Below are 27,333 nucleotides of genomic sequence, written 5' to 3' on the forward strand. Positions count from 1 at the left end.
TTTTATTTTGGGTTTAATTAGGTCACGTGATATTTTTGGCCAATGATATTGCATACAAATTTTTTGAAAAAAAATAAAAAAATTTAAATCGAAAAATAATTGTTGTGTTAGAACCGCACAGGTCCAATTACCGTGTTTACAAAATATTTTTCGAAAATATTAATATTCATAAAAGTTATGAAACTTTAATTAAAAATTTATGAAATCTCAAAACCTAAAATTTTGTATTTTATTAGACGCGCATTGGCCTAACTAACATTCAAGATAAAACATTTTGCGAAAATTTTCAGTAAAACAAAAGTTTTAAGGAATTTTTATTTTGGTTTTAATTAGGTCACGTGATATTTTTGGTCAATGATATTGCATACAAATTTTTTGAAAAAAAATAAAAATTTTTAAATCGAAAAATAATTGTTGTGTTAAAACCTCACAGGTCCAATTACCGTGTTTACAAAATATTTTTCGAAAATATTAATATTCATAAAAGTTATGAAACTTTTATTAAAAATTTATGAAATCTCAAAACCTAAAATTTTGTATTTTATTAGACGCGCATTGGCCTAACTAACATTCAAGATAAAACATTTCGCGAAAATTTTCAGTAAAACAAAAATTTGAGGTAATTTTTATTTTGGGTTTAATTAGGTCACGTGATATTTTTGGCCAATGATATTGCATACAAATTTTTTGAAAAAAAATAAAAAATTTTAAATCGAAAAATAATTGTTGTGTTAGAACCGCACAAGTCCAATTACCGTGTTTACAAAATATTTTTAGAAAATATTAATATTCATAAAAGTTATGAAACTTTTATTAAAAATTTATGAAATCTCAAAACCTAAAATTTTGTATTTTATTAGACGCGCATTGGCCCAATTAACATTCAAGATAAAACATTTCGCCAAAATTTTCAGTAAAACAAAAGTTTGAGGTAATTTTTATTTTGGGTTTAATTAGGTCACGTAATATTTTTGGCCAATGATATTGCATACAAATTTTTTGAAAAAAAATAAAAAATTTTAAATCGAAAAATAATTGTTGTGTTAAAACCTCACAGGTCCAATTACCGTGTTTACAAAATATTTTTCGAAAATATTAATATTCATGAAAGTTATGAAACTTTTATTAAAAATTTATGAAATCTCAAAACCTAAAATTTTGTATTTTATTAGACGCGCATTGGCCTAACTAACATTCAAGATAAAACATTTCGCGAAAATTTTCAGTAAAACAAAAATTTGAGGTAATTTTTATTTTGGGTTTAATTAGGTCACGTGATATTTTTGGCCAATGATATTGCATACAAATTTTTTGAAAAAAAATAAAATATTTTAAATCGAAAAATAATTGTTGTGTTAGAACCGCACAGGTCCAATTACCGTGTTTACAAAATATTTTTCGAAAATATTAATATTCATAAAAGTTATGAAACTTTTATTAAAAATTTATGAAATCTCAAAACCTAAAATTTTGTATTTTATTAAACGCGCATTGGCCCAACTAACTTTCAAGATAAAACATTTCGCCAAAATTTTCAGTAAAACAAAAGTTTGAGGTAATTTTTATTTTGGGTTTAATTAGGTCACGTGATATTTTTGGCCAATGATATTGCATACAAATTTTTTGAAAAAAAATAAAAAATTTTAAATCGAAAAATAATTGTTGTGTTAGAACCGCACAGGTCCAATTACCGTGTTTACAAAATATTTTTCGAAAATATTAATATTCATAAAAGTTATGAAACTTTTATTAAAAATTTATGAAATCTCAAAACCTAAAATTTTGTATTTTATTAGACGCGCATTGGCCCAACTAACTTTCAAGATAAAACATTTCGCGAAAATTTTCAGTAAAACAAAAGTTTGAGCTAATTTTTATTTTGGGTTTAATTAGGTCACGTGATATTTTTGGCCAATGATATTGCATACAAATTTTTTGAAAAAAAATAAAAAATTTTAAATCGAAAAATAATTGTTGTGTTAGAACCGCACAGGTCCAATTACCGTGTTTACAAAATATTTTTTGAAAATATTAATATTCCTAAAAGTTATGAAAGTTTTATTAAAAATTTATGAAATCTCAAAACCTAAAATTTTGTATTTTATTAGACGCGCATTGGCCCAACTAACTTTCAAGATAAAACATTTCGCGAAAATTTTCAGTAAAACAAAAGTTTGAGGTAATTTTTATTTTGGGTTTAATTAGGTCACGTGATATTTTTGGCCAATGATATTGCATACAAATTTTTTGAAAAAAAATAAAAAAATTTAAATCGAAAAATAACTGTTGTGTTAGAACCGCACAGGTCCAATTACCGTGTTTACAAAATATTTTTCGAAAATATTAATATTCATAAAAGTTATGAAAGTTTTATTAAAAATTTATGAAATCTCAAAACCTAAAATTTTGTATTTTATTAGACGCGCATTGGCCCAACTAACTTTCAAGATAAAACATTTCGCCAAAATTTTCAGTAAAACAAAAGTTTGAGGTAATTTTTATTTTGGGTTTAATTAGGTCACGTGATATTTTTGGCCAATGATATTGCATACAAATTTTTTGAAAAAAAATAAAAAATTTAAATCGAAAAATAATTGTTGTGTTAGAACCGCACAGGTCCAATTACTGTGTTTACAAAATATTTTTCGAAAATATTAATATTCATAAAAGTTATGAAACTTTTATTAAAAAATTATGAAATCTCAAAACCTAAAATTTTGTATTTTATTAGACGCGCATTGGCCTAACTAACATTCAAGATAAAACATTTCGCGAAAATTTTCAGTAAAACAAAAGTTTTAGGGAATTTTTATTTTGGGTTTAATTAGGTCACGTGATATTTTTGGCCAATGATATTGCATACAAATTTTTTGAAAAAAAATAAAAAATTTTAAATCGAAAAATAATTGTTGTGTTAGAACCGCACAGATCCAATTACCGTGTTTACAAAATATTTTTCGAAAATATTAATATTCATAAAAGTTATGAAACTTTTATTAAAAAATTATGAAATTTCAAAACCTAAAATTTTGTATTTTATTAGACGCGCATTGGCCTAACTAACATTCAAGATAAAATATTTCGCGAAAATTTTCAGTAAAACAAAAGTTTTAAGGAATTTTTATTTTGGGTTTAATTAGGTCACGTGATATTTTTGGCCAATGATATTGTATACAAATTTTTTGAAAAAAAAAAAAAAAATTTAAATCGAAAAATAATTGTTGTGTTAGAACCGCATAGGTCGAATTACCGTGTTTACAAAATATTTTTCGAAAATATTAATATTCATAAAAGTTATGAAACTTTTATTAAAAATTTATGAAATCTCAAAACCTAAAATTTTGTATTTTATTAGACGCGCATTGGCCTAACTAACATTCAAGATAAAACATTTCGCCAAAATTTTCAGTAAAACAAAAGTTTTAAGGATTTTTATTTTGGTTTTAATTAGGTCACGTGATATTTTTGGCCAATGATATTGCATACAAATTTTTTGAAAAAAAATAAAAAATTTTAAATCGAAAAATAATTGTTGTGTTAGAACCGCACAGGTCCAATTACCGTGTTTACAAAATATTTTTCGAAAATATTAATATTCATAAAAGTTATGAAACTTTTATTAAAAATTTATGAAATCTCAAAACCTAAAATTTTGTATTTTATTAGACGCGCATTGGCCTAACTAACATTCAAGATAAAACATTTCGCGAAAATTTTCAGTAAAACAAAAATTTGAGGTAATTTTTATTTTGGGTTTAATTAGGTCACGTGATATTTTTGGCCAATGATATTGCATACAAATTTTTTGAAAAAAAATAAAAAATTTTAAATCGAAAAATAATTGTTGTGTTAGAACCGCACAGGTCCAATTACTGTGTTTACAAAATATTTTTCGAAAATATTAATATTTATTAAAGTTATGAAACTTTTATTAAAAATTTATGAAATCTCAAAACCTAAAATTTTGTATTTTATTAGACGCGCATTGGCCTAACTAACATTCAAGATAAAACATTTCGCGAAAATTTTCAGTAAAACAAAAGTTTTAAGGAATTTTTATTTTGGGTTTAATTAGGTCACGTGATATTTTTGGCCAATGATATTGCATACAAATTTTTTGAAAAAAAATAAAAAATTTTAAATCAAAAAATAATTGTTGTGTTAGAACCGCACAGGTCCAATTACCGTGTTTACAAAATATTTTTCGAAAATATTAATATTTATTAAAGTTATGAAACTTTTATTAAAAATTTATGAAATCTCAAAACCTAAAATTTTGTATTTTATTAGACGCGCATTGGCCTAACTAACATTCAAGATAAAACATTTCGCCAAAATTTTCAGTAAAACAAAAGTTTGAGGTAATTTTTATTTTGGGTTTAATTAGGTCACGTGATATTTTTGGCCAATGATATTGCATACAAATTTTTTGAAAAAAAATAAAAAATTTTAAATCGAAAAATAATTGTTGTGTTAGAACCGCACAGGTCCAATTACCGTGTTTACAAAATATTTTTCGAAAATATTAATATTCATAAAAGTTATGAAACTTTTATTAAAAATTTATGAAATCTCAAAACCTAAAATTTTGTATTTTATTAGACGCGCATTGGCCTAACTAACATTCAAGATAAAACATTTCGCGAAAATTTTCAGTAAAACAAAAGTTTTAAGGAATTTTTATTTTGGGTTTAATTAGGTCACGTGATATTTTTGGCCAATGATATTGCATACAAATTTTTTGAAAAAAAATAAAAAATTTTAAATCGAAAAATAATTGTTGTGTTAGAACCGCACAGGTCCAATTACCGTGTTTACAAAATATTTTTCGAAAATATTAATATTCATTAAAGTTATGAAACTTTTATTAAAAATTTGTGAAATCTCAAAACCTAAAATTTTGTATTTTATTAGACGCGCATTGGCCTAACTAACATTCAAGATAAAACATTTCGCCAAAATTTTCAGTAAAACAAAAGTTTGAGGTAATTTTTATTTTGGGTTTAATTAGGTCACGTGATATTTTTGGCCAATGATATTGCGTGTGATTGTAAATTCAATTTAAACGCTCAAATATGTAAAATTGATTGTTTTTACAGATCTTACTAGTGGCTGAGTGGGAAGAGGCGTTGATCTTCAAGTCGGTTCTTTGAAGGTTCGATTTCAGCTGGAAGCAATGAAACATTATTTAAAATAAATACAAATTTGAAGATGAAATAAAAGAATATATATGCTTCTATCTGGATTCGAACCTTTGAAGCATTGACTTAAAAATAACGCCTTTACCCACTCGGCCATTGATAAGGTATTTGTAACCAACATGTAACTTAACATATTTGAGCATTTAAACTAAATTTACAATAACAAAAAAAAAATTGACAACATTTGGCAAATATACCAAAGTGCTGTATCTTTTGTTCTATTGAGTATTTTTCAGAAATGTTTTTTTGGAATGTTAGTTAGTTCAAAACGCGTCAAATAAAATATCATTTTTTCGATTTTGAGTCCTATGCATATATTTATAAATTTGTCATAACTCTTATATAATAATATATTTGAAAAATATTTTAGAAATATGTTGTTTAAACTTTTGCGCTTTACATGATTTGTTTATTTATTCTTTTTAATTTAATTTTTGTTTAAAAAAAATGTCATCATATATATGTAGGATATTTATTAATGACGCCACGACTACTTAAAAGCATATGTAAAAATGTTGTATTTTTTGTTCTAGTGCATATTTTCCAATGATGTTTTTTCTGAAATGTTAGTAAATTCAAAACGCATCAAATAAAATATCGTTTTTTCAATTTTGATTCTCATGCATATAGTAACAAATTGGTCATAACTCATATATATTAATGGATTTAAAAAATATTCGAAAAATATGTTGTTTAAACTACTACGCTTTACATGATTTGTTCAAAATTTAATTTAATTTTTTTTTTTTAAATTGATTTCATATAAATGTAGACTATTTATTGATGACATCACAACAACTTTAGCGCAAAAGTAAAATTGGTGTATTTTTTGTTCTCTTGAGTATTAAAAAAAAAGTGTCAAAATGCATCGAATAAATGACTGTTTTTTTTATTTTAAGTCGTATGCATATACTGATAATGTCATAACTTTTATATATATTAATATAGTTAACGAATATTATTTAAAGATATATTTTGTTTAAACTCATGCGCTTTAAATAATTCGTTTGAAATTTCATTTAAAAAAATTTTTTTTGGAAAAAATTGTACTCATATAAATGTAGGCTATTTATTGATGACGTCAAGATAACTTTAGCATTATTATAAAAATGCTGTATCTTTTGTTGTATTAAGTATTTAAAAAAATATTTGATCTTGAATGTTAGTTAGGTCAAAATGCATCGAAAAAAATACTGTTTTTTAAATTTGAGTCTTATGCATATATTGATAAATTTGTCATAACTTTTATATATATTAATATATTCGAAAAATATTCTAGATATATGTTGTTTAAACTACTCCGTTTTTAACTGTTTGTTTAAAAAATGTTTGTTTAAAATTTAATTAAAAAATTTTTGATTTTTTTTCGAAAAAATGTCATCATACATATGTAGGATATTTATTGATGACGTCACAACTACTTAAGACGCATATAAAATTGCCGTATCTTGTTGTGTTTAACGAGTATTTTTTAAATTACGTGAAACCCGCAGATTACGTTATACAGAACACGTAACGGATGTAAGGGTCTAGGCCACAAAAACTTACATAAAGTAACACAGCTCGGCAATAGGTGGTAAACACGTGACTATGGTACAAACATGTGACTAGACTTAGATAAAAAACTAAACGTGAACAACAACATTATCAGATTCGTTACAAAATCAACAAAAAAAATTCCTTATCTAATAGTATTACTAAATTAAAAAATATTTTAATTAATATTTTATAATTGAGGTAAACCTTTAATTAGCCACTATACAATCAACGAACATTTGTTGTTTTACAAAAATTATACACCGTAAATTATACACTATAAATTATACACCGTTAAACTAGTAATTCATCACACATCATTTTTATGTAAAAATGAACCTTTAAATTTGTTATTATGTTAACCTTTTCCAAAATTTTTATTCGTACTGTTTTAAATAAAACTTGCATAACACCACTTAATTCTTTTTTTATTTTATTAACATAAGTAGATAAACATTGCAAAAGTTAATCAACCATAATTAAATAACAAAATAATTTAATAAGTCAAACTAAAAAAGTGGTTTATGTTTGATAACAATTAAATATAAAGTAACATCGCTAAAAGTGCTAAATAATTATACCAAGCAGAAAATTAAACAAATTCGATTGGGGTTTAAAAATTATTTTGCATAGTAATTAATATTTACATATTCGGATTTTAACATTATACCACTTACTTAAAAAAACAAAATAATTTACACCCCACTTATTTAAAATAACTACGTTTTATAACAAATTCAAATGTAAAATCCGTTTAAAATGTTATTTGTTTTCAAAAATCTAAGCTAAAACTATTGCTACTTAGTTAATTAAAAAGAAATAAATTAGTTTGCTACAAGGGCCAATTTAAGGTTTCACTGAGTACAATAGTTTAATTAGGTTGAACTACGCAATTAAAAAAAACTAAAATTAGGAAGCAGTTAGGAGTTAAACCAAGGACCAGCCACCATCTATAACATGTTCCCCTCCAGTAACATAAGATGACTAAAAATTAAAAAAATGCTTCTTTAAACATTGGTAACTACATTTATAAATAAAATGGCAACAATATTTTGTGCCGTAAATTGGGTATGACATATTTTTTTTACTATGTTATATAAAAAAAGTAAAAAAGTAGCATTTTTACAGTCTAATACATTTTAAAAAGATTTAAACAGGATTTGATGTAAAAACCAAATTCAAAATATATTTTTCTAAACTTATCTGAAGAAACAACATCTTTAACCAGAATGTTAATGACCATTTTATCTTAAACAACAAAACCTGTTACTGTATTATACAAACAAGACATCAAACCAAAGATAGTAACATTTACCTCGTCACTTGCTAGATAAACAGCCAAGCTTGCAACTTCTTCAGGTTGTCCAAACCTTCCTGCTGGAGTTCGTTCCTCAAACATCTTAAGAGCCTAGAGGAATTATGCATAGGTTAACCAATAAAAAGTATAAAATGAAATATATATATGTATAACACTTTAAATAAATTTATTTACAATGGTAAAATAATTTAGGCATACAGGTTGACCAAATGTTCTTTAAACAAATAGATTATGCTGGGATAAAATAGGAGCCACAGAATACAATATTTTTATAGGCTATAGTAAAATATATATCTAGCAAAAGCTTGGCCATTTTATTGGAAAAATAATCAAATTTAAAAACAAAATTATTGTGTATCATATAAGTATATATATATATATATATATATATACAGAATAAAACATTATTTAAAAAAAATTGCATCTGTTAAAAAAATTGTAAAAATTGTAATTGCAACTGTTTTTAATTTGGAATATATTTATATCAAATATAGTATATACTTTTATTTAAATTGCAAAAATTAAAGGCAATTATATATAAAAGTTAAAACTAAAAACATCCAAAAATTATCACTTACATCTTTAGGGCTCATCTTATCATTATTGTTAATTCTTTCCATTAAAGAAGGAGTTGTAATTGTTCCAGGTTGAATACAATTACATCTTATTTTTTGTGCACTAAAGTCAGTTGCGATTGACTTAGTGAGGCCAACCACCGCTGCTTTGGTTGTTTGGTATACACACCTTACCTTCACTCCTGTTATAATAAATGTAATGTAAGAGTGTTATAAGTTAGTTAAATAATATAACATTAAAAATTATGCATGGTTTTGAAATTTTTTCAATTTTGTTTTTACATAACATGGACTTTAACTAAAATAAAACTGAACTATCACAGTTGTGCAACGGCAAAATAACGAAAATAAAAGTCATGGTTTAAAACATAGCAAGTTAGCTAGTATTATCTAATTAATAGTTTTTGTAATTAAAAATTGTTAAGTTTTACTTTTGTTGTTTTTTGGATTGTCTTTTTTGCAATTTAGATAAAAAAAGTTTTTGCTTATTAGTGACATCAATTAAATTAAAATAAAACTATCACAGTTATGCAATTAAAATAACAAAATAAAAGTCATAAGTTAAAATGTGACAGATTTATTAATTTTGTACACACGAGTTTATTGGATAGTAAAACAAAATCCATTAGGCTACCTTACATGGCTTGTTAATATTAGATTTAATTGTAGTAGATTTAACCATTGTTTATAAATAATGCAATGACACATTTTAAAAAATATTACATGTTTAGATTATTGCATTTTTTAATACAACTTCACAAAATTTTAAGGTCATAAAAACTAAAACCATATTGTATTAAAAACACTAACCAATCCTATTTGAAGCAACAGAAGACATGTTAATAATACTCCCACCTCCACCCTTAATCATTATAGGGAGAAAAGTTTGAATCATGAAATACATGCTTTTTAGGTTCACATTTAGTGAGAAATCCCAATCTTTTTCACTGCAATCTAAAATGGTGCCATGGTGGACAAAACTATAAATTAAAGTTTAAAAATTAAATTTTATTACATTTGCAATTGATTGCAATAGGTTTATGTTAAAATAGTACTAGTCTAGAGGGCTGATGTAAGATATATTATTATATAATTAAATAGCATAAGTTTTTGTTTTCTGTTTGCAAAAATATGGTCATTTTTAGTTTAGTTGTTGTATTTTTACAAGCTTAATGGAAATAAAATATATTTAATAGTTTTGTATAAATTAACATTATCTGCATAGAAAAATCAGTCTATTATAATTTTAATTTATAAAATTGTAAAATATTTACCCAGCAACATTAAATAGGACATCGACATGAGATATAGTTGAAGCATAAGCGTCAATCTCAGCTTTATTAGTGACATCCAATTTTGCAATTTTTATTGAATCTTGTTCAATTTCTTTAAGTTTTTCGAAGTTAATATCACTTGCATATATTGTAGCTCCTTCTTTAGCAAAGGCCAAAGCAGATGCTCGCCCGATTCCTTGGGCTGCAGCAGTTATAACAATTATTTTACCGTCCAAACGACCCATTTTTATAAACTATTTTACAGGATCTATTTACTAAAAAAAAGACTTTCAATGATCACATTTTTGGATTTAGAAATTCGTATATATACTATGTAACTTAGACACAAATGTAACAACTAGGATAAAATCTTTTCAAATTAAATTAAGCCTTGGGGCTCCAGTTAATGTTCTTTTTGCAGACTATGACAACATACCATAATTTATGTAAATGCAAGTAATAAACGGAAAATGCTATTTCCTCAATCGTGGCTACACTACGACTCCTATAACTATATCTATTCGTGAACAGTTGTTTTTACATGAACAAATTTGTATGTTAATTAAATTATCGTAATTATGCTGTAGATATATTGTAAATAGTTGTAAATATGACAAGCTTACAACCGCTTTGTAAAACAAATACAATGTGTTCTACTCTTAAACTAACCATGCGTTAAAAGGTAAACAAAACATTCATAGTCAATTTATTAATTATCCTCAACAACATTTTAGCAATATATAAAATTAAAAAATCTATTTAATTCAAGCTTTCATTAACTAAATGTGTATTTTGATTTAAAATTGATATTTTTTTCAAGTTTGAATTTATATACCATCTTTATTATTTGCATACTTAATTTTAATATCTGAATATATATCAAAAAATATGTAATAACTTCAAAATTACTTAAAATTATTGTATTGAACTTATCCTATATAATTTTTTTCAGGTACTATAAATTTTGAGTAGTAATACATTTGTGCTAGAATAAAAACAAGTTTTAAAATTATGATTTATTTAAAGCATGGCAATATAATTAATTGTTTTTAAAATATCAAATATAAATTAATTAATAAAAAACAACAAATGTTAAGTTTCTTCATCAGTTAAATCATTATAATTATTATGAAGTTCAACCAAAAATTTATAAAAATTTTGATTTTTTTCGTTTTGAATAACCTCGTTGTTATATTTGATCATACTGTTCCATAAGTCACCTAAAAAATATCAAAATTTATGTTTAAAATGGTGTAAACTGCCAAAAAATTAAAAACATTCATTTCAAACTTAGTAAAAAAAAATAATTTTGGCAATACTAAGTTAAAATTGTAAATTAATTATAACTTATATATAATATGGACAATTATAACCAATCATATTTCAAACTGCTAAAGACAACTTAAGACTTGGTCAGGGTAACTGATGTTACTCTATGTTTAGGTCATGAAGTCGACCTTTTCGCATTGAGGATAAGTAAAAGTTAAAAAAATTCTTACTTATTGACAAGTTCTCCTTCTTAATAAATGAATGCATATCATGTAAAGTTTTCATGAGTTGAAAATCATTAAAAGTAAAATAACAAAGATCTCTACCAACAGCTGCTGCTGCCATTAGTTGAATAACACCTAAAATAAAACGAAAATAAAAAATCATTTTAATATAAAGTTATATTTTCAAATAGAAATAAAAGGTTATTAAGTAGAAAGTAAAAAAAAAGCAAATATATAAAATTATGCAACAAACACTATAGGCTCTGTTTGACAAGAATTAACAAGCTTTACAAAATAAACCCAAAAACAATGAAAATTAAAAAAAATAATTATGAGTAATTTAAAAAAAAATTTTTTGCTGATTTTCAAGACTCTTTGAATATTGCAAAATTTCATAACAAAAATTTTTAACTCCTTACAAATTGTAATTAAAAAATTAATTTTTTCTTAAACTTACACTTAAACACAGGATCCCCATTAAACACCCCACAACCCCACTTTCCAGTTGCAATAGCTGAAGAGTGATCAGGGTCAAGATTGCAATAGAATCCACAATAAGCTTTGTTTAACTCACGTCTAATACTTCCTATTTTGTATTGTTCTAAGGGTCTGAAAGTGTAGAAGTAATTAATATTATTATTACTGTATTGCTATAAAATTAAAAATTTTACCATACTTTAAAGTATATTTCAAAATATAATGGAAAAAGGGCAAAAAAAAACAATTTAAAAACTAGATGGTTAACGATATATTAGTAAAGCTTTTAATACACAGAAAAATACCTCTAAAAAAAGAAGAAGTTAGTTTATAAAAAAGTTTAAATTAAACTAATTCTTAAATCGAAAACTTTGGTAAAAAAAACTTTTTCCAATTTAAAAAAACTCATAATTTCTTCTGTTTGTTTTCTTAAGAAATATGTAACATTTACCTTCTAAATTGAAGAGCATCAATAGCAAGAATTTCAGTTTGCCTTCTTCCCCAACTATCATGTGGAGTTGAGTCATCAAAATTACCAGCCCATTTATATGACTCAGCATATCCAGTGTATTTGCTATACTGTTCAGCACCTTGAAAAATTGAACAAAAAATGATAAAATCATTTGATTAACTCATATTTTTTATACTTACAAATTTATAATTCTACCGAGTAGAACAAACATGTTTAAATATATACACATAAAACATAATATTAAGTAAATTTAATAACAAATAATGTAGTGCTCCACAATTTCAATAAAAAAAACTAAATTTAAAAGTTGTAACCCCATTTCATATTGACATCAAACATCATAACATTCCACTAAAAAAGCTTTTAATTTTTCCTAATTTTAAAAACAATACTTACCAGTTATAACAATGCATTCATTATCAGCCAAAACTTCAGTGAAAAGTTTTGAAACAATTAATTCAGGACAAATTATAAATCTGATTTCTTCTTGAACCAAACCTGTTCCTACCACACCTCCACCTATATACTTGTTTGCAAAATCAACCTAAAATATAGAAAAATTTGAAAAAAAGGTAAACAATTTTTTTTTCTTAAGGGCCATTAGTGTGGCATTATAAACCTCAAATATTTTAGCTTGTAAAATTTCAATTTACCACACTAAATGAATGTATGTCCAAATAACAAACCTTCACAAAAAAATGCCATTAGTATATTATAACAGGTAAAATGCAGCCTTTATGTTGGACAATAAACTAGTTTAATTGGGTGAGCATATTTATGCTTAAAAAGATATATTAACAAAAATATTATAAGACAAACCTGTAACATTCCTTGACCATGCGTATCAATTAAACCTTCATTATTTAAATGAAGTCCACAAACTCTTATTGGACTTTTATTCCACAAGGGGGGGTTGTTCATTACTCGGCGTTCAAATGTCACAACTCCTGTTGGCACTAAAAAAACATCTCTTATTAATTTAGTTCATCTTTCTTAACATCTAATCAACTGTTTAATTCTTACTTTTTTCGGATACTCGATCAAAATAATGCAAAATGGTTTTAATTTTTTCCATGTGTGATTTCTCCTTGTAAGAGGTATGTACACCTTCAAATATTCTATAACAAATAAAAGAAAATTAAAATAAAAGTAAAGTGCTATAAATAATAGTGAGGTCCTGGGTTTGATTCCCACTGCTCTCTTGCTTTAGCACACTTAAGTAAGGCACTATAAACGGTATGAACTCTTGCAGAGCCAGCACTTAATCAACAGCTTAATTATCGGGCAATTATAATCTATAATATCCCAAACTGCCAAAAGCAACTTGAGACTGGGTCGGGGGAAAGGATGTTAATCCATGTTTAGGCTGTAAAGTCGAAAAATGTCATATAAAAAACAAATTGGAAAAACTTTACGCAACTTTTACTTAATTTATAATTAAATTTTTTCACCTGTTGAAATGAATATCTGGATAAGTTGCATATTCTGATTTATTATGTCTTGCATTTCTTCGTGGAAAAGTGCAAAAGAAAGCGTTACAAAGTAGGCAAGCTATTTGTTGCTGAGTTAAACTTATCTTCAAATTTTTGTGGTGTTTCAGTAAAGGTATAGGCTAAAAATAAATAAAATAATTATAAAACATTCATTATAAATAATAATCGAAAATTCAAAATTTTAAGAAAATGTATCTTTTTAGTTAAAAAGATATTCAAAAAATAAATAGAGGTTCTATGCGCAATGTTTATGCCAATAGTAAAAAGCTTTAACTTTATTTCTTACCTCTGGACATAAAACTGGCAAACTTAAAGCTAGTTCTACCATTTTCGGTAAAGTTTTAGTGAAAAATTTTTCGCGGTAAGCATCATCAGAAACTTCAGTAAAAAATCTATTCAAAGCCCTGAACGACCATTTATTACAATATCTCTGGTTGTAAGTTAATATTACCTCCTAGAAAAATATAAGAAATTTAAGTTCCCTTTTTCTTAAATTTAAAATAAATTTTATATATGGGTACTGTAAAATAAAAACAAATTCAGATCTTATTGCTATAGGTAATTAATTTAAACATTGATTGCTATAGGCCTATATAATTTAAACATTGACTTCTATAGGCCTATATACTTTGTCATTAGTAAGTACAAGTATTGGTAGAATGAATAATTACCTCTAAATCAAGCGAGGTATGAATTCCCATTAATAAAGTGGACTGAATTGTCTCCCATCTGTTAACTAATGTTCCTTGTCCACCTAAATTAATAAATCCAAATACTGTATTAAACTTTTAGAGTATGCCTTTGAATAAAATATTTTAAATCCTAAAAAAATGAAAAAAAGATAAAAAATATTTGTATATATATTATGTTTATAAGGTAAGCACATTTTTTATTAAAAACTGCTTACAGATCTTGTAAAACATTTAAGTCAATTATTTTAAATAAATGATGAAAATGTAATTTTTAATTCAACCTGGATATAAGTTTTTAGGAGAGCAGGGAAGTTTAACATGATGTTGGTCCCATGCATCTTCATAATAACTTTTTTTGGGAGCAGGGGGGCTGTCCTCATTATATGGGGCAACCTAGAGTAAAAACATGATAAATATAACATATAATATCAATCTTATTACAACTAATAAGTAGAACTATTACAAAATCCAACATTTGGGTGAAACATGTAAAACAAAAATTAAAGAAGTTTTTTTTACAACTAAAATTTTTACTGAAACCTGTTAAAATCCTACCTTGAACAACACAACATGGTCTTTGGAGGCCTCTAGTAAGGGAAGATCAAGAGAACAATCTGGTGTCTTCTTTAAATCTTCAAACAGCATCCCAAGACAACTTTGCTCTGGTGTGAAGTTTGTTGATTGAAATTCGTTTAAAGAATTTGTATCTTGACTGCTTTCCTGTGCAATAAAAAAACAGTTTTTATACCAAAAACAAAGTTTACCCCTCAATTTTAAAACCTTAACCCAGTTTTACAAATTTATGTTACAATTTTTATAGTGAACACATACATTTTCTATCATATCAGGACTATTCTTTATTTCTTCTGAAGATTCAAATAATAATGGACTTTCAGTATCTGTATAAGAACATGATTGTTTCTCTAACTCTGTCCTGAAAAATAAAAAAAAACTTGTTGTTAAATTATAACAGATTAAGTCAACTCTTTGTTACTGGCCCATGCCATTTTCTAAGTAGTTTAATTTAGGGGGCCTTATTTAGTATCGTCTATATAAATAATGTATGCAATCAATATTCAATTACGAGGTTTAGTCATTATGGTATTTAGCTTAAAGTTTTCATTTACCTCTGTTCTAAGTTATTTGAAGTGCCAGCAACATCTAAAAATATTTTTTTAAATTAAATTAAATATTTTGTAAAAGTAAATAGCAATATGACATAAAAAAACAGATAAAAAATTAACCAATAATTCAATGTTTTAAAATAGTTTTCATCATAGGCCTATAAATTTAACTTTGTTATTTAACCTGTGCTTGTTGTGTTTTCAAATAAATCCAATGAATCATTTTCCATTATTACTTCAGCATTTTCTGGTTCAATGTTTTTACAATCCATCTTAATTTCATCAATTTCAGATTTTAATTCTTTTTCACATTTCGTTAAAGCATTAAGAAAACTGTTGTTGGTTTGTTTATTTTCAGTTAATTTAGTTGTAGGTAAAGGTGGTGTATCTTCAATGATTATGGGCTCAGTTAAATTCTAAATAAGAGAAAATTATTGTTTTTTTTAGGTCTTTAAGCTTGACATAATTTGAATTAAAAAAAAAATCTTTAAATTAAATGTTATAGAAACAGAAGCTGTCAGAATCAAACCTAAGACATTAGGTTTTACTTTTTTTCATTTAGTTCCTTAATCATGAGTTTTTGCTAAAAAATACTTAACTACACATTAGGCAATTATTATTACCTACAGCAACAAAAAAATAATTTCTAAATTACGAGCCACAATCTGCAATATAAAAATTAATCCTAAAAATGAAAAAATTGCTCATATTTAAATACATATACATCAGATACATTATACAGATATATATATTTCTGAAAATGCAAATATTTAAAACAAAAAAGCAAAAACCAGCTTACCTTTTTACTTTCTATAACTTTATTATTGAACTTTCTTTTTGCAAATCGATTTTGATTGAATTTCGATAGAAACGTGCTTTTCTTTTTAGCTTCGACGTTTAAACTTTCATTTTTTGAACCGAACAAACTCGATAATGTTAACTGCTTTAACTTCTTTGCCTTGGGCTCTTCTGTTTTGAACATTACGAGTTAAACTAGGTCTGAAATATCACATTACGGTTGGTTAATCAGTACAAAAAGTGCTTTGTTTACATAATTTAACAAACAAACAAAAAATTTATATAAACCGCATTGTTAAACGGTCGTTACTTCTTGGGGATAAACTTATTTATTAGCAAAAAAACTAAGGCATTGCACTAAATATATGAATTTAATTTTAGTTTAAAAAAATAAAAATTTACACGACTAATTTTATCTAAAAAAAATATAAATTAAAAAAAAAATTAAAACTTATTTTATAATAAAAGTACTTACTTTTTATGGTAATACAGGGAAATTCCCTGAAAACAAACACCTAAATGTTTACAGTTTAAAATTTTAAACATGTTTTGGTATATTTTTCACAATATTTTGACCGTGTTATTAGGTTTTTATTTGTACTGTTGGTATGCAGTTAGCAATGACTACTTCGTTTTTAATAAAACGATTTATGAAAACATTTATTACCATCTAAAACTATCAGAAATAATTTTATATTTAACCGCCCTTATTTTTATTTACGTAGTATTTACTTTGTTAAAAAAATCGTATTTTGATCATCGTTACATGGTGTCTAAATGGCAAAAATTATTCTTTGTTTTTATTTTCATTGGTAGCTCTGTTTTATATGGAGTAATTGCAAAGATATGGCACCCAGAATTACAAACTGTTAAATTTTTCTTTCAAATTACTTCACCCTATTTGTATGTGTTTATATTGCTATTAATTACAACTCTTACATGCAGTAAAATTGTAACTACCAGGATAAACAAAATAGTTTTATTGTTTGTGTTTTTAATTATGTTTATTTATCCGTTTTATATTCAATCTCCATGCATTAAAAACGATATAAATTCAATACCAAAACCTTTAATTTTTGGCCACAAGGGCTTCCCTAAAATTGCCCCTGAAAATACAATGTTGTCGTTTAATGAAGCAACAAAATATGTTGATGGATATGAAACTGATGTTGCAATATCTTCAGACGGAATTCCTTTTTTATTTCATGATCGAAAATTAGATCGAACGACTGACATTAAAAAAGTGTTTCCAAACCGAAATGGTTACATTTCTGAGCAATTTACTTGGAAAGAGTTGAGCAAACTTGATCCTGGAAAAATATTTCTTGAAACAGATCCTTATGGAAGTAACTGGAGGTTAAATCAAACCCAAAAACAAAAAATGTTGAACGCAAAGTTAGCACTTTTCAAGGACTTTGTTTCTTTAGCAAAAGAAAAGGAAAAATATATAATCTTTGACTACAGAATGCCATGGAATCAACAGGGAAACCATGTTGAAATTATCATGAAAACTTTACTTGTAGGTAAAATTGATCAATCTAAAGTTCTATGGATATCAGGACCAAACTATCCTTATGTTCTTCACACTGCTCCAGATTTTATACAAGTTTATGGAGACCATACCTCAGACCAAAACCTGAAAACTCGAAAAATAAAAATGCTTATACTTGAATATAATACTGTAAACGAATCTATGATAAAGCATTACAAACAGAAATATGACATTGATATTATAGTGTACACTGCACTTAATGATTGGGTTTTCTCTATGGCTTGGTGCCAAGGAGCTTATGCAGTTATATCCGATGACCCAAAATCTCATTATCATCTTAAACAGCCTCTTTTTGCTTTTACACCGCAGGAGTTTAGGAGATTTTGGATGGCTTGGTATTATTTCTGTTTGTTGATTGTGATTGTAACGTTATATTTAAAACAGAGAAATGCAAAACTGTTTTTAAGTAGAGGCAAAAAGTGCTTTATTTTAATTTAGTTGTGTTATATTTTTGTGTGTAATTTTTGTTTTTTTTCACTTTTTTACTATGATATAATTAGCAATAGGTTTTACAATATATTTATGCAAACTACACAATTAGAATTATATAACAGTTTTTGTGTAAATTTTATATTTTATCATTTATGTACAAATAATATTTATTCACAGTTTTGATATTATGGTCTATATAAGATGTTAAAACTATTCGTGATATTTAATATTTTACCTTAAAAAATGTTTATTACTAAAAATTAAACATTATCAAAAATTTAATCCCAATTGTGTTTTAATTGTTTTTTACTTACAACTGTTTCCCCGAATATAAATTGTTATTTTTTTTACTTTTTTTTTATTTAGTGCAGATCCAATTAACATGATGTTAAAGGAAATTTATTTACTATCTGGTTTAATTTTACTTAAAATGGTTAATATTGTTCTGGTTCAAAGCTGGTTTGTACCAGATGAGTACTGGCAATCATTGGAAGTTGCTCATAAAATGGTGTTTGGATATGGTTACCTAACTTGGGAATGGATTTTAGGAATTCGATCATATTTACATCCTTTATTAATCGCCTCAATCTTTTATGCGCTTAAAATTCTGAATATCTCTAATGCAACAATGCTTATATATACCCCAAGAGCAATTCAAGCTATCTTAACTGCCTTTTCAGAGTATTGCTTCTATTTATTTGTTAAAAGAAGTTTTGGAAAGAGCATAGCAGAATGGAGTCTGTTTTGTTTAATTTCTTCTTGGTTTTGGTGGTATTGTGCTACCAGGACTTTAATAAACACTCTTGAAACCAATTTAGTTTGCATTTCTTTGTATTATTTTCAATGGAAATTAGGCCCACAGCCTAACAAGAACTTTAAAATGTTTATTTTTCTAGCTGGCCTTACTACAATAATAAGACCAACATCACTAACTATTTGGATACCTTTACTTTTATATAAATTCTATCAACTTCTAAAAACACAAAATATTAAATCAGTGATGTCATATTTTAATTATTCTGTCATAATATCCATTGTTATTTTAACAGTAACCACTATTATTGACCTGATATGTTATGGTCGTTGGGTAAATGTTCATCTTAACTTCTTACAATTTAATGTTATAAATAATCAAGGCACTTTCTATGGAAGTCACCCTTGGCATTGGTATATAACCCAGGGTTGTCCTGTTGTATTAGGACCTCATTTACCTATTGTTTTGTATGGGATATTTCTAACTATTAAAAACAAACATGCTCATGATTTCAACCAATTTAAATTAATATTATCCATTATTGCTTTCACTTTGTTTGTGTATAGTATTCCTGGTCATAAGGAGTTTAGATTCATTTTAACTTTAGTCCCATTTTTCTCAATTTTTTGTGCAATTTCTGTAATTTCTATGACTACATATTACCAAAAATTAACTGTTTTTTATCTTTTAATAACTAATATCCCAATGGCTTTATATTTTGGCGTAATACACCAAAGCGGGCCTTCAAAAGTTATGAAATACATACGAGATGATATCAATATAAATAATCAACTTAATACGGTTTTATTTTTAATGCCATGTCATTCTACTCCATATTACAGCTATATTCATCAAAATATATCAATGAATTTTATAACTTGTCATCCAATAAAAGACAACAACATTAAGAAATATGGAGAATCATTTTATATGAACCCAAAAAACTGGGTTCAAGAAAATCTTTTTGCTGATACATCACAAAAATGTCCTAAAAATTTGCCACATAAAATTATACTTTTTGATGTGATGTTGGATGAGTTAAAAATACTTTTAGCACCTTGTTATTTAAAATGCTTTGAAACTTTTCATACCCACTTTCCAGAGGGGAAAGTTGGGCAGTATATGCATGTGTTATGTAAAATGTAATTAACTTTATAAAAAATGTGTCTTCACAAAGAAAACTATTAAATAATAATGCTTAATGTACAATTTAAAAAGCACTGTTAATGTATTCTATTAGCTGTATTAAAATACTGTTTGTTTTGTATTTTTTTGCCTAATTTTTTAGTTTACTGCATATAATGGTGCTTCAATAACATTATTAAAAAAAGTTTTTGGTTTGTTGTTCATTAAATGTGTGCACAATATATATTTGAATGTCTTGTTTTATGTTATTTTAGGGGTTTGTGGCTAAATTTTATTTTTATTTTTTTACAGATATGAAAAATAAATGTTCATAAAAATTTTAAACTTATTAACAAGATATTTTTCACAACAATATTCAATTATGACATCATCAATTTTCGGAATGGTCGAAGGTATTGAAGGAAGAATGAACTTGATTGTTCACCAGTCACCACAAGGTGTCCTAACAACCCAACCAAATAACAAATTCGAGGATAAAAAAACATTTCAAGGTCATGTTGTTTTCTTTCCAGGAGATATCCAGGATTTCTCAGAAAATATGAAAAGTCATCATGTTTGTGTTGACTTTATTGAACATAGTTATGAAAACACGATCAAAATTATATCAGAGAAATTTCCACACAGCCATATTTGGTTGGTTGTGCCATCTAAGAAAGCTTACAATACTATTTGTATTTACAAGAACTTTGTGCCAAGTGAGTCATTAATGGGAGTTCCGTCTATTAATAAAAGCTTTAATGGACTTTTAAACCTTGAAAAGTTAATGGACAATGCTGTGAAAAAATTGAACCCAGAAAATGTAGGAAATTTTGATGTTGACAATTGCCTGATAACATTACTTGCTTTTAGTAAAGGTTCTGTTGTTTTAAACCAGTTTTTATATGAGATATCAGAAACTGAAAACCAAATTAATCCAAAATTTGTGGACAGAATAAAAGCAATGTTTTGGTTAGATGGAGGGCATAGTGGTGAAGAAAATGTTTGGATCACAGACCCAGAGGTAATTTCAAATTTAACCCCCTTAAAAAACTGCAAGTTTTACATCCACATGACCCCATATCAAGTTAGGGATCAACATAGGCCTTGGAAAGGTGAAACTGAGAGAGAATTTGCGGAGTTAATGCGAGAGAATGAAATGTTAGTTGAAGAAAAACTTCACTTTGAGGAACTAGAACCAAGCCTTGAATTACATTTCAAAGTGTTAAAATTATTTTAACATTCAATTTTTAATTGATTTTTTTTAATGGTACAAAATTACCAATAAAAAAGTTGCATTTATTTTTACATTGCCAACAGGTACATTTCTTATATTCTGTAGTACAGAAAATAATTTGTACATGTTATGTTAGATTTGCAATTACTTATTTGCTCAGGAATGCTTTAAAATTTCATTGTTCCTATGTACTTTTTAAATAATTGTCCAACTTGCTAATTTCATAATACATGAACCAATATTTTTACAAGCATATAAACCTTTTATGAGAAGGCTACTGTTTCTATTAAAAGAATAAGACAATTCTAACCAACTTTTTCCAAGTAAAGAAATGGTTTTGGTTTAATAAATAAAAAAAATTTATTACTACCTTATAAATATACAGAAATAAAGTTTTTTAAAAACCTTTTAAAAGATTCAACATAACTCACATAATAAGACTGTTATTTGTTGCATATCTTGTGTTGATGCCATTGTATTGCTCAAAAATCACCCTTTTCCTTCTAAACCCTTTAGATATCATAATAATACCCAGAGCTTTAAAACTTCCACATCGAGGACACTTTAAAAACCTTTAAACCAACTTTTTGAGGTTTAATTTGGGCTCTGGATAAGAGATTTAAGGTTTGGAACACAGATAAGTTTATCCTCGATGTTGCCGAGGATTGTCATGTGACCTGTTGAACCCTCAGGGTTACCCTCTGGTGGTAGGCGAACCGAAACTACTTCCTGAAAAAAAATCATAAACAAATTTTTAACAAATATATTGAGCAATTAAAACTTAGAATAAAATATTAAAACAAATTAGGCATTTAATTTAAATAAGGCAAAATAGTATAAAACTTACTAAAGAGAACATAAATAGCACAAGGGCATTAAAATTTACAGCTAATTTAGATTTGCAAGCAATAAAATCTTGTAGATATGTTACAATGATGCCCAAATTTAACTATATCAGACAAAACAAAAAATAATATTTACCTCCGAAAATCCAGAAGGAGTTCCCATCTTAAGATCCATGATAACATTTCCCAACTTCATCCTACATCGACCTGATCTTAATACTTGTAATTTACCAATATGACCTTCGGAAAATTGGTCTAATGAACATTTCTCTATTTCCTGGCAAAATAAAGGGTGTTGTTAAGACATAAAAATGACTAAGTAGCTTTAATTTAAACTGCATTTTCGTTTACATATTATGGTCTGTCAATGATGTTAAAATTTAATTTTAATAATAAACAAATTTATGCAAAAATAGGTTTAAATATAAATGCATAAAATAAAACTAAACATTATCAAAAAATTAAAATTTTTACTTTATCTTCATCTTGATTTTCCTTTGAAGTTGTTGGTTCCACATCGTCTCTGCTTGGGGGAACCCCCGGCAATGTGTCAGGAATTTGAAATAAAATTATTTTCTGGGAACTTTCCTGACTAAAAAAATAATTTATTAAATGGAATTAAATATTCTTAACAAGATTTAAAATAAAACTTACTTGAATAAATGTGAGCAGTGGTTTGGGTTGGCAAGTACAATTGGTTTTACATCAACTAAAATATAAAATAATAAAAAAGCTGTTAACACTAAACAAATTAATAGATATTTTTAAGTTGACTTTATGACCTAAACCTAAAATAACTTAACCCTTACCCAGTCTCAAGTAAACTATGGCAATTTGGGATATTATTGATTATAACTGTCTAATAATTGAGCAGCTAATTTAATGTTGGTTTAGCAAAAATTCATGCTGTTTATAGGGACTTACTTAAAGGTGCTACAGCATAAGAGCAGTGGGGATTAAACCCAGGACGACATGGTGAAACCAAGTGTTCTTCTAAGCACTACACTACGCTGCCGACTACTTAACATTTAGTTGTTATTTAGATTTGTTAAATGAAGAAAAAATTAAGGCTCGAAGACATTAATTAAACTTTCAAAATAGTTAAATAAATTTTAAACCTACCAACTTTGCTTGGATTAAACACAGGTAGTATAACTGGTCTTAATTTTTCATCATTTCGGAGTCCTTCTATTATCTAAAAGTTAAACAAATAAGGTAAGTGTGAAAATCAACTTGATCTTACTTTAGGTTTATATCTATTTACAAAAAAACAACAAATTTAATTTCTTACCGATGAATTTCCTTCTTCCAATTTCTTTAAAACAGCTTCTGATTCTGCTTTTTCTTCTGCTAAGTCAACATTTAAACTAAACACAAATTTATCATACTTTTAATAATTCACAAAGAAGAAATGAAATATAAAACTGATTTTTAAAATATAAGAAAACTGAAATATTAGTTTTTAAAGGGACATTAGGTTTACCATTTTTAAAACCATTTTTCTTGTTAAAAAAACCATTATCTTACCTTTCTTTTTTGATGGTTGGTCTTTGTATAGTTGGAGTAGAATCAGAGCTCCCAAATGAAGACCCTCCTCCTCTTCTGGCTTGCTCTGCACTTGGGCCAGCTTCAAATATAGAGTGAGATTGAATAATCTGGGGACATGAAAATGAAAAAAATGTTAAAGTATTGGTTTTGTATATTGGAAGTTTTATAAAAAGTTTTGGTAATAATAATATTGAACATAAAATAAAACCAAGAACTATATATAATAGAGCTTGTGGACAGTTTTAGAGGCCCACATAATAAATAGAACGGCCAGGATAATTTATCGCAGACAAAGCTTAGTTTAAAGTTGGGACTATATTACAACACATAAAATGCCAGCGGGAGGGCGAGCTTTCAACTTGTATTATACAAGGTATATATTATATTAATAAGTACCAAACTTAACTTTTTTAATATTTTTTTTATATTAAAATATTTTAGAGTTTCTTTTTATTAAATCAAAGTTTTTGTTTTACTTCTTTTTGTTGAAATCCCCTTCCCCTTCCCCCACGACCCCTTCCGCGACCTCTACCACGACCCCTGTCATGTGACCTGTCACGCTTTGACCTTGATTTGCCTTTATCCGGGGTGTCATTAGCCTTACTATAAATTTTTTAAAAAAGATTTTTATTAAAGTTATTTTTTATATGAAATTGCAAGGTCTATTTTTTTTTGTTTAGGAGTACAAAAGTAAAATAAAGCTATAGCCTATATAATTTTTAACTAAAATGCATTAATATTTGTATTAATTTAATGCTGGTTTTATTAAAAAACATTTTTCTTACTCTAATTTTGTTCTTCCTTTTCTTACAGGAATTGTTGGCGTGAAGGTTTTCTACAACAAAATTTAACAAACATTTTAAAAAATTGATAAAAAACACTAAAAGTGAAATAAAATAAAACACAGCAATGAAGCTAACCTTAAACATACAAAAAAATCCCAAAATTTTACAATAATTTATGGTGAGCTGGCATTGCAGTAAAAACAAGTAGTTTTACTCTGTAAAGTCCCAGGTTTGATTCCTACCTTTTTTAATTAGGGCGTCAAAATTAATAAGTACTCCTGCTTAGCCCAAAAACAATCAGCAAACCAATTACCTGGCAATGTGCTCAATAATATCAAAATACTGTCAAATTTAACTTAGGACTAGGTTGGTGTATAAATGTCTATCTTTAGGCCATTTCAATGGGTTTTTTACATCATTAAATAACATACCAAATTCATAAAAAAACAACACATTTACAGGATTTTATAATTATTTTATCTATATCTAAACTAGACAAAAATCAATTAAATTAAAATTTTGTTGACAAAATTTACCTTTTTGATTCCACCAAGAGTAAGATCTCTGGGTCCCCTTAGTGATGGAAGTCGACTCGGAGTCTGTTCTGAAGCTGCAAGTTATATTTTGTTTAATATCTTATCATAGTTAAACAGTTTAAATTTAAAAAAAAAAATTTTTAATGTGAAAAGGTCAACTGATTATTTGTCATTTACACCGGTTATAGTGCCTTACTCAAAGGCGCTACAGCATAACAGCAGTTGGAATTGACATTTAGTAAAGCCAATTGTTCTAACCACTACACCAGCATTACGCTGCTGTTAGTTGTGGTTTGTTTGTTTAACTGTCCGACTGATATAAATGTAATCTATAGGCCAAATTAATTTACTAAATATAAAAAACAACTTAATTTTTATCTTAGTAACTCTTAAATGCCAAACAAAAGTTAAAAAATAAAACAAATAAATTAAAACAACAAACTGACAAATACTATGGTTACCTGACTTTTTTGGATCAGACATTCCTGATATTATAAACTAAATCCAACAGAAAATTTAAAATAACTAGCATGTATATCGTTTAAGTTGTTTAACTTTCGGTTTCAATTTACTGTATTCAAAGGTTGCAAGTAAATTTAGCCGTTTAAAGATTCGACCAGAAGATTCGGCCCAAAGAAATTGGCCTTTAAAAACAATGGGTAGTGGGCTACGAAAAGTCCATGTAAGATATCTGCTTAAAAAGTCCGCGTGTAACATAAAACCATATTTTGCGGGGAAAAGTGCCTACTACTGAGTTAAAGGTACAAGTGCCTACTTTATGGGTAAAGTGCCTACCTCTGAGTTAAAGTGCCTCTTTCTGAGTTAAGTGCCTTTCTCAAAATATAAATAAAAGTGCCTACCACAAAGTTGTAGCTAAGTGCCTACCCAACTTAGAAGTTATAGGTAAAAGTGCCTACCTGAGTTATATGGAAATGTGCCTACCTTTGAGTTATAGAATAAAGTGCCTACCTTAAAGTTAAAAGTGCTCACCACTAAGTTACAGGTAAAGATCCCACCTCGAAATAAAGTGTAAAAGTGCCTCCCTCTAAGTTATAGGTAAAGTGCCTACCTTAAAGTTTTCGATAAAAGTGCCTACCTTTAAGTTATACGCAAAGTTTCTACCTTAAAGTTTTTGGTAAAAGTGCCTACTTCTGAGTTAGGGTAAAGTTTCTACCACAAAATAAAGGGTAAAAGTGCATTTTTTACTGATAAGGATTTCACGTGACTAAAATTAGTGTTGCCCCAAAAAAACATTAAAATTTAAAAAAATAAAAAAATCATCAAAAACTAAACTTTGATTTGCAGAAACTACGACTAATTTAAAAAAAAAATAGTTAACCAAAACTCTGGTTTATAAATACCAGTTTGATTTACCAACACCAATTTTTTCCATGTTAAAAAACCTAGCTCGATTTTAGCTCGAACCAGATATTTAAAAAACTAGCATATACCTTTAAAGTGACAACCGATTCAAACTGTTTCATGTATTTTATTTTTTGCCTAACTTGTTTTTTAAATGTCGGTAAGTTATGGCAATAAGCCGACATTACACGCGGGGTTTTTGTCGCCGCATCCCCGCTGAATTTTGCAGGCCGAGTATTTTAGCTTCTTTTTAAGGCAATGTTTAATATTTTACATACGAGCCAAAAGGTTTTGGGTTCAAGCCGCGCCACGCTATTCTCCCTTGAGCCCTTAAGGGTATATCAATTTCACCAACTTAAAATAATTTACCTTTTAAATTTTTTTTTAAGTACTAAAAAGTAAGTTAAGCAAGTTTTTTAGTTGGTTAATAGTATAACAAAACCTAAATAATTTTATCACATTTGTATCCCAAGTTTTTTGACGAAATCCGAATAACCTTTATCCCAGTGACGTCACTACAAACGCGATAAGTCAAAGTCACTTTCGCTCGCGTTTTAAGCCAATTATTTGCGCCCCGCAATTTCTTACAATAAACACAACACTCTTAACTCTTGGCGTGAGGTGAAGTTGTTACCTTTTTGTGTTAAGTTTTTTTTTGCTCAACATTTTTAATTCATTGAGGTGGCCTCGTTATGACGTCATAGGAG

General features: G+C 26.8%; 6 protein-coding genes across 6 annotated transcripts; 3 read left to right on the forward strand and 3 right to left on the reverse strand.

The window, feature by feature from the left end:
- Positions 1-7,443: 7,443 nt before the first annotated feature.
- LOC145754642 (dehydrogenase/reductase SDR family member 6-like) lies at positions 7,444-10,171 on the reverse strand. Its single transcript, XM_082570734.1, has 5 exons — positions 9,905-10,171; positions 9,441-9,610; positions 8,634-8,812; positions 8,053-8,145; positions 7,444-7,721 (listed from the first exon to the last, which is right to left on the reverse strand). Exons 1-5 carry the CDS (start codon positions 10,147-10,149, stop codon positions 7,665-7,667), a joined length of 744 nt encoding a protein of 247 aa, XP_082426860.1. The 5' UTR covers positions 10,150-10,171; the 3' UTR covers positions 7,444-7,664.
- Positions 10,172-10,914: 743 nt separating this feature from the next.
- Positions 10,915-16,701, reverse strand: LOC145755931 (poly(ADP-ribose) glycohydrolase-like). The gene is made up of 16 exons (XM_082572162.1): positions 16,455-16,701; positions 15,840-16,071; positions 15,659-15,692; positions 15,363-15,465; positions 15,087-15,251; positions 14,813-14,924; positions 14,511-14,593; positions 14,126-14,293; positions 13,798-13,958; positions 13,370-13,464; positions 13,166-13,302; positions 12,743-12,890; positions 12,326-12,464; positions 11,855-12,006; positions 11,404-11,532; positions 10,915-11,124 (listed from the first exon to the last, which is right to left on the reverse strand). Exons 1-16 carry the CDS (start codon positions 16,635-16,637, stop codon positions 10,997-10,999), a joined length of 2,169 nt encoding a protein of 722 aa, XP_082428288.1. The 5' UTR covers positions 16,638-16,701; the 3' UTR covers positions 10,915-10,996.
- A 302-nt stretch (positions 16,702-17,003) lies between these two features.
- On the forward strand, positions 17,004-18,627 carry LOC145760016 (glycerophosphodiester phosphodiesterase domain-containing protein 5-like). The gene has a single exon (XM_082573885.1). The coding sequence runs from the start codon at positions 17,220-17,222 to the stop codon at positions 18,441-18,443; it is 1,224 nt and encodes a 407-aa protein (XP_082430011.1). The 5' UTR covers positions 17,004-17,219; the 3' UTR covers positions 18,444-18,627.
- Positions 18,628-18,809: 182 nt separating this feature from the next.
- Positions 18,810-20,337, forward strand: LOC145760814 (GPI alpha-1,2-mannosyltransferase 3-like). Its single transcript, XM_082574537.1, has one exon. It carries the CDS (start codon positions 18,820-18,822, stop codon positions 20,335-20,337), a length of 1,518 nt encoding a protein of 505 aa, XP_082430663.1. The 5' UTR covers positions 18,810-18,819.
- Positions 20,338-20,714: 377 nt separating this feature from the next.
- On the forward strand, positions 20,715-21,736 carry LOC145763029 (mitochondrial protein C2orf69-like). Its single transcript, XM_082574727.1, has one exon. The coding sequence runs from the start codon at positions 20,720-20,722 to the stop codon at positions 21,551-21,553; it is 834 nt and encodes a 277-aa protein (XP_082430853.1). The 5' UTR covers positions 20,715-20,719; the 3' UTR covers positions 21,554-21,736.
- Positions 21,737-21,922: 186 nt separating this feature from the next.
- On the reverse strand, positions 21,923-25,967 carry LOC145760615 (DNA-directed RNA polymerase III subunit RPC4-like). Its single transcript, XM_082574523.1, has 11 exons — positions 25,726-25,967; positions 25,265-25,338; positions 24,729-24,778; positions 24,420-24,546; positions 23,923-24,050; positions 23,687-23,762; positions 23,518-23,590; positions 23,050-23,104; positions 22,870-22,987; positions 22,532-22,672; positions 21,923-22,279 (listed from the first exon to the last, which is right to left on the reverse strand). Exons 1-11 carry the CDS (start codon positions 25,745-25,747, stop codon positions 22,145-22,147), a joined length of 999 nt encoding a protein of 332 aa, XP_082430649.1. The 5' UTR covers positions 25,748-25,967; the 3' UTR covers positions 21,923-22,144.
- Positions 25,968-27,333: the final 1,366 nt, after the last annotated feature.

This window comes from Corella eumyota, chromosome 1 (assembly GCF_963082875.1).
Source record: "Corella eumyota chromosome 1, kaCorEumy4.1, whole genome shotgun sequence".
Taxonomy (NCBI): domain Eukaryota; kingdom Metazoa; phylum Chordata; class Ascidiacea; order Phlebobranchia; family Corellidae; genus Corella; species Corella eumyota.